This window comes from Cyclopterus lumpus, chromosome 25 (assembly GCF_009769545.1).
Source record: "Cyclopterus lumpus isolate fCycLum1 chromosome 25, fCycLum1.pri, whole genome shotgun sequence".
Classification (NCBI taxonomy): Eukaryota; Metazoa; Chordata; class Actinopteri; order Perciformes; family Cyclopteridae; genus Cyclopterus; species Cyclopterus lumpus.
Window position 1 is genome coordinate 12,426,102 of NC_046990.1, and position 14,363 is coordinate 12,440,464.

General features: G+C 40.7%; 1 protein-coding gene across 4 annotated transcripts; it reads left to right on the forward strand.

Annotated features, from left to right (window-relative positions):
* Positions 1 to 94: 94 nt before the first annotated feature.
* lsr (lipolysis stimulated lipoprotein receptor) lies at positions 95 to 13,764 on the forward strand. Of its 4 annotated transcripts, none has more exons than XM_034528745.1 (11): positions 95 to 660; positions 1,541 to 1,870; positions 3,573 to 3,692; positions 3,915 to 3,971; positions 5,682 to 5,828; positions 7,161 to 7,358; positions 7,487 to 7,543; positions 8,453 to 8,569; positions 9,707 to 10,004; positions 11,565 to 12,036; positions 12,377 to 13,764. In XM_034528745.1, exons 1-11 carry the CDS (start codon positions 621 to 623, stop codon positions 12,410 to 12,412), a joined length of 1,872 nt encoding a protein of 623 aa, XP_034384636.1. In that variant the 5' UTR covers positions 95 to 620; the 3' UTR covers positions 12,413 to 13,764. The 4 variants fall into 4 exon arrangements, with proteins under 4 accessions (XP_034384636.1, XP_034384635.1, XP_034384638.1 ...); XM_034528744.1 differs by having other exon boundaries at positions 8,450 to 8,569; positions 12,377 to 13,763; XM_034528747.1 differs by lacking the exon at positions 3,915 to 3,971 and having other exon boundaries at positions 8,450 to 8,569; positions 12,377 to 13,761.
* Positions 13,765 to 14,363: the final 599 nt, after the last annotated feature.

Genomic DNA, 14,363 nt, shown 5'->3' on the forward strand with positions numbered 1-14,363 from the left:
ACTTTCACGTGTTTCACGTGTTTCTGTGTGTCTTTTTTAGTTTAGTCACTGTTCTGTCACAGCTGTTGGTATTTATGTACGGACATAGATCAAATAACTTTGACTTGTAATGCAGTATTAGACTGGTAGTTTGTTCTCATGATATATGTTTTTAATTCCTGCTCACAAGCCCTACAAAGAGAACGAGTGATTGCGGGTTTGTCGTAACTATATATATATATTTTTAACAACATTACTATTTTGTTTTTATTAAATGAGGGGACAATGTACAAAAGACGGAACCAAACCATATTTTGAGGATTGTTTCCAGGAAATGTTTATGCTGACCGTGCTTTCTGTAATTTCCCCACTGAGGGACTAATAAAGGATTTACAACAACCCGAAACCCGTGTTACGCAACCGGTCTGGAAGCTCACCTGTTGGCTGAGCGGCTGAGGTGGGGCGTTCAGGTACTGCTCCTGGCTTCCAACGCACACAGACACAAAATGGAGCGGACGCTACCTGGCTGAGGACAACTACAGTTACTCTGAATGTTATGCACGAGCTGAAGTTGTATTCGTGTAGTTAAGGAAGTCATCATAAGACAGGTCGACTGAAACCCCGAGGAGAGAGGATTCAACATGTTCTGGACGTTAATCATCGCGGCCTTAATGGCAACAGGTACATTGGTTATTGTTCCTTTCCAACAGGGTGGGCCCTCTTCCGGGAAAAGCCTTCTCGAGCCTTCCTCGTTTCACGTGTTTCTGTGTGTCTTTTTTAGTTTAGTCACTGTTCTGTCACAGCTGTTGGTATTTATGTACGGACATAGATCAAATAACTTTGACTTGTAATGCAGTATTAGACTGGTAGTTTGTTCTCATGATATATGTTTTTAATTCCTGCTCACAAGCCCTACAAAGAGAACGAGTGATTGCGGGTTTGTCGTAACTATATATATATATTTTTAACAACATTACTATTTTGTTTTTATTAAATGAGGGGACAATGTACAAAAGACGGAACCAAACCATATTTTGAGGATTGTTTCCAGGAAATGTTTATGCTGACCGTGCTTTCTGTAATTTCCCCACTGAGGGACTAATAAAGGATTTACATTGTAAGATTAGCACTATGGGGATAGTCCCATGGGTGAGAAAATGTCTAGTTAGCAAGTGAGCACCTCCAGTAAACCATGTTTGACTTAAAATAATCATAATGTTTCTTTTTGTCCAGGCAAACCATGAAAAAACTAAACAAAAAACCCAAGTCTTACTGTGTATCCAAAGCTTGGTAGCTAAATGTTATTCATCTGTTCCCAGATCAGCTCAAGTATGCATGGCAGTCATACTCTTTACATGGCTGTAATGGTTCTGACTCATCACACCCACTCTGTGATACTGGCAGTGTGGAAGAACTGTTTGTCATTTACTACGCCCGAGGGTTATCGCAGACTAATTAGAAACCATAACCCAGTATTATAAAATGTGGGATTTTGCTAATCATAATGACCATCATCTAGCACACAGCCTGATCATTCTAAACCTCCACCATCTCTTCCTAGAGACCACCACGGCCATCTCGGTCCAGTGCCCCACCAAGAGGTACGTCGTCATCCTCTTCCAGCCCGTCACCCTCATCTGCAACTACCAGACAACCGCCACCACGCCTCCTGTTGTCACGTGGAAGTACAAATCATATTGCCGCGACCCCATCCAGGCTGCGTTCAATCCCAGCAGTGCAGAGAGCATCCTGTCCCAGAACAACCCCAACTACGACGCCAACATCGAGTGTGCCGACAGCCAGAGGACGGTGCGCATAGTGGCCTCCAAGCAAGGCAATGCTGTTACCTTCGGCTCGGAATACCAGGGTCGCAAGATGAGCATCCTAAACAGTGAGTTGATCAAAGCTTACACTCTGAAGTCCCATTCAGCTGTATCGTAAAGACTAATTAACAATTAAAACATATTCATAAAATATTCAATAAAAGCCAAATATTTGATAATTTTAGTTTTCCAGTTGTGACGTTCTAGTAACTATCTTTTGAGTTTTTACTGTTTGTTGAACACAACACAGCATTCGATGGAGGTCAACTTGTATTCCTTCACACAATTATTTGAGCTCTGTCAGTAACTGTCTGTGTTGCCTCATATTTAATTCTGTAACGTTTGTGTACACACTAGTTTCTCACTACGTCAGAGCTTTGTGTGACTGGTTCCCAATTTAATATCTGTGTAGATCTGCTTCTCAAACTGCATTAGCATATATATTTCCACGTGGGACTAACCGGATTGATGTCAGGTTGGACATGTTTAGTCGTGCAACTGTTGCATTAATCCATTTTCAACATTAGTCACGAATTAATATTTTCAATCAGCACAGGCCAAATCAAATGCACTCAAGTTGAACATAAAAAGAGAAGCAATATCCTGAAACTAGTGGGTTTATGATGTGTCTTTTCACCAGAAAGTGTCCTGCTCAAGTCCCTGTCATCGACACTCAGCTGCCGGGTTGTTGTTCTGTAATGGACGCTTGCTTCTTACCCTCCGGGGTGGCAGATAAAGGAGAAAATGATTTATTTAGAAATGCGCTGCCGTATAGATGTAGACTGACGACCGCTTTGAAAACAATAGCTAACCATTATAATGTAAACTGCCAACAGGAACGTCAAACAACACTGTGCAGTTGTTATCTTTGTGTTTGCATTTCTGATTCTGTCACGTCTATACATGTACTCCAAATGGTTCAAGAACAGCTTTCAGTTGACTTTGGGTATGCCTTGGAGAGGCGTTTTAGGCAAATTGTACAGGAGTGGAAAGAGGTTAACGCCAAAGGCGAGATCATTGTGTCTTTACGATATGATGCAGGTAACGGCGATAACCCGGTGGTGCACATGCAGCTCAGTGACTTAGCCAAACTGGGCGAGGTGGAGCAACATAATAAACGTATCACAATCACTTATGAGAGTCTAAAAACTTAACCACGCCCCCAAAAGTACAGTTAGAAGATTTGGGTCGTGAAACTGCCAAATACACTTTTTCCCATGGAGCCTGAACTAAACTGGCACAGTAAGTTCAAGCTCTTGACATCTGCTGGGCATAATGTTGAGGGGCATATCCCCTCCCACTAACACAATCTTGCAACACACACACACACACACACACACACACACTGCTGTGTAATGCTTAAGTAATCCGAAGAGTCTTTGTCTTGTCCATGCAATTTCTTAGACACACACACACATTTAGTTATCTATTAATAACTCACTGGTTTAGCATTGGTTTTGCTGAGCATTGACAAAGACGTCACCGTTTCAGTTTAAACTAGGCAGAGTCCTTGGTTTAACAAAACATTATTTATTAGGATCTGAACATTATTCATCAGCTAAATGTATCAAAATGCCAATGCAATCACGAAGACCCTAATTCAAGGCAAAGTAAGGCTATCCAACACAGAAGAATACACACACTCAGAAATGGGCACACATATTTGTATCTTTTGATACTGCAAGTCAACATTGTTTATTATCAGATCGCACAATTATACGATTCTAATAATAGTAAATATTAATACTGTGGATCTCTTGTTTCCCACAGATGCAGACCTGAATATCGCACAGACGGCATGGGGCGACAGCGGAGTCTACGTCTGTTCTGTGATCTCTTCCCAGGACCTTTCTGGGAACAGCGAAGACTACACCGAGCTAATTGTCCTCGGTACGTTGTAGGCGTATGTGGTCAGATGAACCTGCTTTTCCCTCTCTGTGCTTCTTCTTTTCTCCCATTCGCACACGCATGAATACACAAAAGGTTGTCCAATAATCAAGGGATGACAAAAACGTATGACAAGTGACTAAAAGAAGACTGCACAAGTCTTAGAGTCGTGAAATTAGACCGATACCACTTTAAAGTAATTGTGGCTTTATCTTTCTTTCACAGAGAGAAAGTCAAATACTACTGACCTCCTGCCTGGCATTGACTTACTGGTTATGGAAGGTAGTACAAGCCCCTTGATGTAGCTCAGTCGTGTTTTAGTGTCACAGAAGGGGCGTAAAAGAGAGGATTATGTTTAGCTGTAAAGGATTGGACACATTTCTTAGACAACACCCCGGCTGCATTGCCTCCTCAGTCCTGGCAATACGTGCCCAATAACAGACTAACACTGACTCATCTTGAGAACAGGCCCCTGCACACAAACATCCTGTTGCAAGTGATAATGTAACAATATAATGATTTGGTTACGCAAACTCAAATGTTATGCTTGTTACGCTTCACTTCCACCCTTACCTTCCTTGCACTGCCTTCTTATCTACCTCGGTTTCTCCGTCTTTATTATGCCTCAGTTCCCATGTGTGACTTTCTGCAGCTGCCTGGTTACAACAAAAGGGCATTCGGGACACAATTCCCTATCGGTGTACACAAAATGTTTTTGCACTCCAACGATTGAGTTGAATCATTTAAACATTTTCTCCCCCTTCTGTTTGCTTGTTTTGGTCTCTAAGTGGCATGTGCTGCCTGAACTGGCTTGTAAAATCCTGCTTTGGGTACAAGGACGAAGCGGTTTTACCAGTTTGACAGAACCTTAGAAAATACCACATTTACCACTGTATCCAGCATGCTTTGTTGGTCTCAACAATCAACAACCGAAATTACATCTGAGAGGTGTTTGCACTTATATTCAAAAAGCAGTACGACCTATCAGGGCTTCAGAATAACTTTTCCACAACTATCAACTTTCTCCGTCACGCCCTTTTTTTGTTTTGGTACAGAATGTTAATAATCAGTAGTGGAAAGTAACTAATACATTTACTCATATACTAACGCTGATAACTAACTAACTGATGCTCCTTTCTACTCTAAATGAACGTACTTCTTACTTCACTCTTACAGCCAACTACAACGGTCCGATAATTTCTTATTGTTTACTTATTTATTATAACTTAACTGCTGATTACCTTTTTTAAATACTTGTTTTGTTTTTTACTGATGCCTCTTGTCCTCTTTACTGCTGTAATACTACAAATGTTCCTGCTGTGGGACTAATAAAGGATATCTTATTAAAATGCATCTTACACATTACATGCATTAATATTATAATGATTATAATATATAATAATGTAACAACTAAAGAGTCCCTTTACCTGCATAGTACGTATTTTTACTTTCATACTTTAAGTACATTTTCTTGATTATACACTATTTTTACTTTAACATATAACGGTGTGTAAAAAATAAATAATTATATATTTGACTAAAAGTAAAAGATGATCGTACTTCTTCCAGCACTGATATGAATCAATGACTGCTGTTCCTTCGGTCTCTGTCTCCACTTTCTGTGGCTAATGAGTCGGAAACCTGCGCATATAAAAACACTATGCATGTGATATGGGCGAGCAGTCCGGAACCCTGCTTATGATTAGAGACCAACACAAACATCTGTTTCTCTGTGTATGCATTTACACGCCAGATAATATGGAACCAAAAATCAATTCATATTGTTTTACTCCAGGGATTTATTGTGTTTTATATCTTCACTGTCGACGAATGCATCTACAGTCCAGTGCTGCAAACCCACTTAATTTAATTATAGAAATATTCTTCTTTTCTGGACTTATGTTACCTGCTAAAGAAGGAAAATCAAGTCTTGTGGATTAATAGTGTAATGTTTTAATATATAAACGTATCTGACCCTCCTGTCCCACACAGACTGGCTCCTTGTTGTTTTGGTGGTTTTTGGCTTCTTGCTGCTGCTGCTCCTGATCGGGATCTGCTGGTGCCAGTGCTGTCCACACACCTGTTGTTGCTACATCAGTTGCCCCTGCTGCCCCGAACGCTGCTGCTGCCCACGAGCATGTGAGTACCAAATGCAAAGCCAGTGACTAAAATCTGTATTTAGTAGCACTGAGTTTTGTGTAACGACAGTCGGCACTGAATGTCTGGTCGGATTATTTGATCAGATCCAATATTAGACTAATTGCATGTGGGCAAAGTACTCGTATGGTTGCTTACTCTCGGACAACATTGAACATTTGAGAAAATCGGCTTCTTTTGTTAATTGAAAAGGGGTATTGTAGAAAAGAGCTAGAGTTCCATTTCACAGTTTACTTTGGATTATTTAACAAAAAATGCCTCACAATGGGTTCTGATTGTATATTTATTGTGGTTCAATTAAAGATTGTTTCATAGAGTATACTCTTCGATAACCAAAGACTATACTCTGTAAATAAACCCATGGAAGGTTTATTGTTTTGTTTTTATTGCCTGCATTGCATTTGCCTTATTGCCTTTGACGTATGCATAGTTATTGTATTGTTTGAAGAATTTATAGAGGCTTTGTGCTACTTCCTCTCTAATAGTTAAATAAGACTTTTATTTTTGAAAAGGTTAAAAGGAAACGCAGTTTTGTTTTACGTTCGAATGCGAACTTGACGGTACGAAGAAAGTGTAATAGTGTAATGGACCCGTATGAGGCTAAAGCTCTTACGGTGGTGATAGTTTACACGTTTAATGAATGTATTGTGACCCAGAAGAAGAAAATAAAATAGTCATTTCACCAGCAGTAAGTTTCCTGCCACTTCATATACGGGGATCCGTTACATACTCTATGAAACAATCTTTAATTTTAAAAGCAATAGTTTGTTTTCGCTTTATGGTCGGGAATTTGACAAAAGATTGGTACCACACTCTCACGTCTGTATGAAAAATATGAAGCTACCAGCAACAATGGCTTATCTTAGCTTACGTTAGCTTATCATTAAAAGCAGGGGGTAAAACGGCTAGTCTGGCCTACCAGCACCTCCTAAAGCTCTCTAATTGACGTGTTATATATGAACATATATGTATATATGAAAATATATATATATATATTATATTAATTATATATATTTTAAAGTAAAAACATTTGGTTTCAGGGAATATTTATTGGTCTAGTGCAGTTTAAGCGAAGTTCAACGGCTGCCAGCTAGCTTCATATTTAACGCACAGACATGAAAGTGGTATCAGTCCTCATCTCAGCATAATAAACAATTGAACCAATCCTTTAAAGTACACCATTAGAAGTGGCATTGTCCTTTGCTATGTGTTAGCTTCTGCTCCTGCAACCGAAGACGTATGAGGTGTTTTATACTGTTCCACATGATCCCTTTTTCTTTCCACTTTAACCAGCTGTCGTCCGTTATTTCACAGTGTACGAAGCAGGAAAGGCAGTGAAGAAAGGTGGTGTGCCAATGAGTCAATATGCTCCCACCCTCTATGCTCCCAGTATGTATGCTCAGCCAGCGTACGGTGGCCATCCTGGCATGCCCATGCTTCCTCTGCCCAACGGAGCTGGACCGCCACCTCCCCTGAATGGTTACAGCCGTGACTATGAAGGCGCCAGCTCGGGTGAGAATAGTTTTGCAGTTCTGATTTAATGTCAACAGATTACTGACTGACTAGTTTTATGAATGACTTAATTTGTTTAATATGGAGCGTTGTTGAATCCTTGTGTGTGTGTGTGTGTGTGTGTGCAGTTGGACAGGGCTCCCAGGTGCCTCTGCTGCATGACCAAAACGGGGGAGGGGACCACAGTAAGTAAAATGAGAAAAATAAAAAACCTTATCAGAATTGCCGTCTTTTTAAATTATATATTCCAGCCGGTGCAACCACAAAACCCTATGGACACACTTAAAACGGTTTCTCACCTGTTGAATTCGTCTTTTTTATATAGTTATATTTATAACTATATTAATTTTTCATCCTAGCCTAGGTGTATTTTTTTTATTTCCCCCTAGGATCTTTACATAGACATGTAATGAAAAACAATCTATACAAAAATATACTATTCAATTTCATATTTTTTTATTTATTTAACTAAACAGCTTTTCTTTTTATACTTATGAAAATGTGACGACATAAATGACCTCTGGTGCCCCATGGTGCCTTGTGAACCTATGGCACCAAACGTTTTACAAGAAAAGAGTGTTAGTGTGTCTTTTCTGACCCATTAATTGAGTTTGTGCAGGAGTTATGTTTGTTTGTCTGTTCATATTAAAGTGTCCCTGTGGTAACAATATCCTGTCCCATATGAGTGTAATAAGAAGAATAGGATGTCACTAGCCAGTCAGCCATATATGTACTCCTCATTTCCTTATGTTTAATGAGGGAAACCTGTAGTTGGTCAAAACTAGAGATAAAGGAGATAAACTGCAGCACATTATTATTTACTGCTGCTCTGTTTTTGTCTGAGAGTGACTTTACTTCATAGGATATCAATAATTAATAGTTTTTAAGTCTTCAGTATTTGGATCGTGTAGCTTGTGTCAGATTTAGTAGGATACGCGTGTTATTTCATTCTCTATCTTCATTCTCATCTTAAATCAACATTTGGTAAATATAAGTGTCAGATGGTAGATTCTCTATGGTAAAGGACTCGGATCGGGTGTATTCAGTGTATTGCATGAAGCTAAACTCTGACTTCCTCTTTTCTCTTGAAGCAGCTCGGAGTGGGTATCGTATCCAGGTAGACCCCGATGGGAATGCCACACGTGCCATTTACTATATGGAGCGGGAGCTGGCCAACATGGACCCTTCCAGACCGGGCAACTACAACCGCTGTGAGTGACTGATCACTTCCTGCTCTTCGGGTCACAGTTACTGCTGTGGGAGAAAGTAAATCAACTTCTGGTAAAAGCTGACGAGAGTTAAGAGGCAGCCAAATAACCACTGTCTGGGTCGAGTCTACATTTCCTAGTTGTGGAGGTCATTCCTTTCAGAGCTCGACTCATTTTATTCAGTTTAATTATATGAAGAGGGCTGACTTAAAAGAAGAGTTGTGTGTGTGTGTGTGTGTGTGTGTGTGTGTGTGTGTGTGTGTGTGTGTGTGTGTGTGTGTGTGTGTGTGTGTGTGTGTGTGTGTGTGTGTGTGTGTGTGTGTGTGTGTGTGTGTGTGTGTGTGTGTGTGTGTGTGTGTGTGTGTGTGTGTGTGTGTGTGTGTGTGTGTGTGTGTGTGTGTGTGTGTGTGTGTGTGTGTGTGTGTGTGTGTGTGTGTGAACAAACACGGATTCCTCTAAATCAAGTGTTGTATCGCAACATAACAAAGTGATTGATATTACTGGTACTTTTTTAATTTTGAATCAAGTTGTGGTCAATAAACCAACATCACAGTGAACACAGACCTAAAAGTGTTTGTGTTCATATTACGTTGGGCTGAAGGATAAAGTGAAAGTGGGAATAACTGTTGGTTGAGGTAATGTTTATTAAGCTGACATAAAGATTGGTCCTATTAGCTAGTAGCTGATGGTCATGATGGGGAAACCCCTGAACAGTATGTAACGTCATTGTTTAAATTTTGGCAAGTTGGCACCATTAAAATTACAATTTGAGCTATTAGCATCCCCTGTTTACAAAATACACTTTAATTTACAGGCAACTATGACTGAAATACTGAAGAAAACTTTAAAATATTAAATTTCTGATGCTCTTTTTTCTGTATGAGCCTCTCAGAGGATTATGGACATTTATTTTTGATAATAATATCATCAGGAAGTGTAGGTCAAAGTGAATGATATCAATGTGTCTTTCAGTTCTGTGTGATTTTACTCGGTTATGACTACTTATTATTTTTTACAATATCTTCGCCTCCACTTTAACTCCTGCGCCCCCCTGTGTAAACGTTGTCCTATTTACTGTTTATTTCTCACCATATCCTGTAATTTCCTGATGTAAAATGCTATTTCCCCCCCCCCCACTAGTGGATAATATGACCGAAGTCAGTTCCCTGCACGATAGTGCGGATCCTCGAGGCCACGGGGGTCGTTCCCAGCCGCCACCTCTGGCCACCGTCTATGACAGGGATGAAGCCATGAGCACCATCAGCAGCGTGTCCCAGCAAGGCCGCCGCCGCGACGACAGCCCGCGTCACGGTGGAGGATACATGGGGGATCGTGTACGCGCTCGCTCCATGGACAACCTCGACGACATCGGACGGCGCTACGGCCGCGATGACCACCCACCACAAAGGCGGCCGGATGAGTTCAGAGGCAGGAGAGGGTGAGTCTTAGTCTGTCCATGATCCCCACCACCATTCAGCAGTGGCAGCTGGTGACTATTTACCAAGTGAGGCTACAGGCCCATAGCTTACTGTCTTCCTTGGAGCACTAAGCTTTGACTGTCGAAGACTGTTCACATTTACTCAGCAATTGAATAAGAAGAGCAAACAGCCAAACATGACTACATTTAAACTTATTTCAACTTATTTCACTGTCCCAGCAGAGTGAAACGAAAGAATGAAAGCTTGACCCTCATAATTTACTTTATGTGGGTGGTATCACCCAGCAAAGTGCAACAGTTGCTCTGTCACGTAGTGTAGGTTAAAGGAGTTCCCCATATTACATCATCGCATTTTTATTTATTTAAACATTATGTATGATTAAAGAAAATGCAGCATGTGGTAGAGAAAAGATTCACAATGGTTTTACCTACATTTTTCTGTCATTAATCAACATTTCTTTTGAAACTTTATTCGTAGAAATAGGGCTTTAATTTGGCTATTAATTTGAAGCCATTATTCCATTGTAGAGGAGGATGCGCCAAATGTAGACTGAAAAGTGTAAATAATAGAAATATTTAAAGGTGAATTCCATCTCATAAACAACTAGATCAGTGTGCTCAGGAGTTTACAGAACAATAAACAAATCAATCTTTAAGAATATACTAATGTACCTATTCCCAAAATATAGGAAGGAAAATACAGCTTCCAAACAGGAGAAACTACCCAGGCTGCTTTTGGCGTACATTTTACTCTGCCAGTCCGATCGGTATGCCTAGAGGTCAGCGACCTCCTCGGTAGTGGTTGGGAAGAGAGAGGGCGTCGGCCTCTGAGGCACACGTGACAGTATTGTGACGCAAGACAAATTAGGGCAGGCGTAAAGAATTGCACATAAACAAACAACTTGAGTTATAAATTTCTAACTAAACTGTGTTGAAATATAAGATTATTTCTAAACACTGTCTTACTCTGTATACTAGGGATGGACTTTTGAATCTAAATCTACATTTACATCGCCCTAAGAAAGCCACTCTAGCCTTTCCATACAGGGGACACCTGTTATGTACTATTTCTCTTTTTCCAAAAATGCTCGCCAACTTAAATTATTATAATTAGTCAACTTCCTGAGAAGTTTCCACTTTGATGTGGCTTTTTAAAAGTATAATCTGTCATCTGTGACAAATCACGGTTCCCTAATAATTGAAACTGCTCAAAATCTCTATAGAGGATCAGGTGATTGTCAAAGGTGGTAATTTATCAATTGTGTGTATTGTTTCATATGAAAATGCAAATATTGAAAACTACATGTGTCACCCTGCATATATTTACACTGCATTAAGAGACCTGCAGACATTTGACAGTGTAGCTGAAACCTTAGATGCAGTTTGGTTAGTTGAGAAGATACAGGCGCTGGTTTAAAGCTGAACTTCAGGTTTAAACTGGACCGGAGGACGCATCAGAGGTTTAATAGAGTTCACTTGTGTGAACTCTATTCGGCAGCTAATGCAACGGCCTCGTATGTTCCTGTTTCCCCTCAATTGCGCCGCTTTCTGTCTCTTCAGCTCTGATGACGGGTGGAGCAGTAGCGCCCGCAGCGGCAACAGTCGTGACATTGATGACCGCAGGCGTCGTGACCCCTCCCCCGAGGACCGTCGGAGAGGAGATGAAGGGGGCTACGGGGGCCTCCCAGGGAGACGAAGCCGCAGCCGTGACGACCTGATGGCCCTGGATAGGGATCGCCAGCACGGCGCCGATGCCAGGGGCAGGCGAGATGATTATGACGACAGCTTCCTGCGAGAAGCCATGGAGAGGAAGAGGATGGGCGAGCAGCAGAGGGCACGCAGCCGGGAGCGTCTAGACAGCGAGAGCGACCGCCGCTCGGATCGGGGGAGGGCTCCACGTGGGCCCCCGCCTCTTCCTCATGCCCCACCCTCCGGAAACCCCGGCCGCCGTGACGACTACCCACCTCCGCCACCACCACCGTACAGTGAAGATGAAAGTGTGTCATCTTCAAAGAAAAGTAACCTCCGCAAGGTCAGTCACAGCAAAACTCTGGAGATTAATTTGAAGAGATCTACTTGGGATATCTTGGTGAACTTCAGAAAATCTTTTTTTGCATCCAGGGTAGGCTGGGGATTTTGCTGTGAATTGTGAACCAATTCATTAAGTAGTACTTCTGTGAGTTATAAGATTAAAGGATCATTTCCCTTGTCAACAAATCCTACAAAAACCAACAATGAATTAAGTATACTATCAAGTAATACCTGTGCAGCCTTATAAAGCCTTTGGCTAATTCATCCCCCGAAATCCAGGTCCGGAGTTGTATTTTTTTATTCTAATGTGTCGAGTTGATAAGACTCCTCTTGTCTTACAGAATGGAGCTGTGAGTCGTGAGAGCCTAGTGGTGTGAAAGCAACCATGACGTGAGCAACCTGTCCAGTGATGCAGCTTTGGACCAGTTAAAGACTGTAAATATTAGTCGCACTGCTAACACGCCATGCTGATTTTGTTTTTATTGCATCATTCACAGTATGTGTATGTATACAGGGAAGAGGTGCACAGATTAAATGTTTTGTGCCTCTTCATGTATAAAACATTGTGGCTGCCACAAGTGCCTTATAAAGTGTACAGAACTGTACTTAGATGTGAAAGTCAAGTTGTTAAACAATTCTCTGTGAAGGTGTTTGCAGCTTGACAACGAAACATCCTCCAATTGGTTGAAACCTTGTTTTGCTTCAGTCACCTTCATGCAGGTACTGATGTAGATTTGTACGGGTCTAAATATTCTTCTGGCTTTGCTTTGTTTTTATAAGAAAATCTTTGTACATTTAAAGGAATTAGGTTTATCTTTTGCTTTTTGCTTTTAGTTGTGTTTGAGTGTGCTGAATGTATTTAGAAACGTGGTCAACAATATGTATTTGAGTTTTCACATTTAATTTTTTTTAAGTTCAATATTTCCTTTTAACTTGCAGTATGTTGTACAGCCGACCAGTAATACAGTCTGAAAACGCAAATGATTATTGTGAAGCAATGAAACCTAATTTTACAATAAAGGTCCCTATTGCCAGCCCACATATTTGACTTCCAGAGTGTTACCACTAGATGGCACCATCTGTCAGTAAGTAGATGCGTTTCTCCGGATCTTGGGATCACAACATTGCTGTTGGATGTGGAACTGCACGCTTTTAAAGACTAAAAGCAAGTTTGTTTGCTGATGAATTACTGAGACACAGAGGAGGTTCTCATTGTTCATTATTGGAAGTTCACTGAAACAATCTCGGCATAAGAAATCTTTGATACAGACTTAATTTCATGAAAACAAGGGGATTTATTGAGACGGTATTGTTTTACTAATTTTTTCACATACTGTATGTTAATAGTTTAGCCATTCAGATTGTAGTTGCTCAAATGGGATTTTACAAAAAATAATACTATTTAGATGGTGGTATGACAGTGTTTAGATGGTAGTGCTGCTACTCTATATAACATAAGCAGCTGGTAAGATTTCAGTGTTTGTCCTTTTGAAGTGACCCAGGCTGGACACTGGTGTCCTGTATCCATTAATTACTTAACAGGCAGGAATTCTTTCATTTATTTAATTTGCAATACAGCCTTGCAAAAGTGAAGTGCGTTTTTATATTGCAATTGTGTTATTTCTTAGATTTCTGGAGGCTTTATTTTGAATTGCACATTTCTCATAACATGTTCAAAGTGGGACTGGAAGACCTCCAATGCTCATGAGGAAATCACAGTGTAATTGTCCTTTTAATACACATCATTGCATGCAAAGAGAAAGTCCTCCTTTCATAAAACATCTCCAGTGATGCTGCTCACTGTAAAAAAAGAAAGAAGAGTGTTTCCTGGATAAGTACAGGTTAGAAATCAAATAAATGCAGAGAATATTTACTGCAGTAAACAACCAGCTTCAGACATTTTTTGAGCATATGCAGACAGGCTTAAGGTCAGCTTCACCACATTAATCCTGAAAAGAAACCACACTTTGTTCTCCTGTATGTTAAAGGCTGATCTGAGAGCTGTTGGATCTTATAAGCACTACACACCACAGTCCGCTCATTTTGAGAGATTGTTCTACCGAACATATTTGTTCTGGAGGTTGGAGGCAGCAGAGGGGACACATGGTACCAATTGTGTCAGTGAAATAGTATCTCATTGTATTTTTCTGGGGACACTGTCACCCTCTGGGAGACTCCTAATGGTCCTCAGGCCTCAATTTAGGAACCACAGACTGGCACCCTTTAAGTACACACCTTTTTGGACCACTGTCAAACAAGGCTGCTGATATCATGAACCTTATTACAGTTCATGGTTTTACTCTAAGCTTCATTCCCCCTGTGAGATCC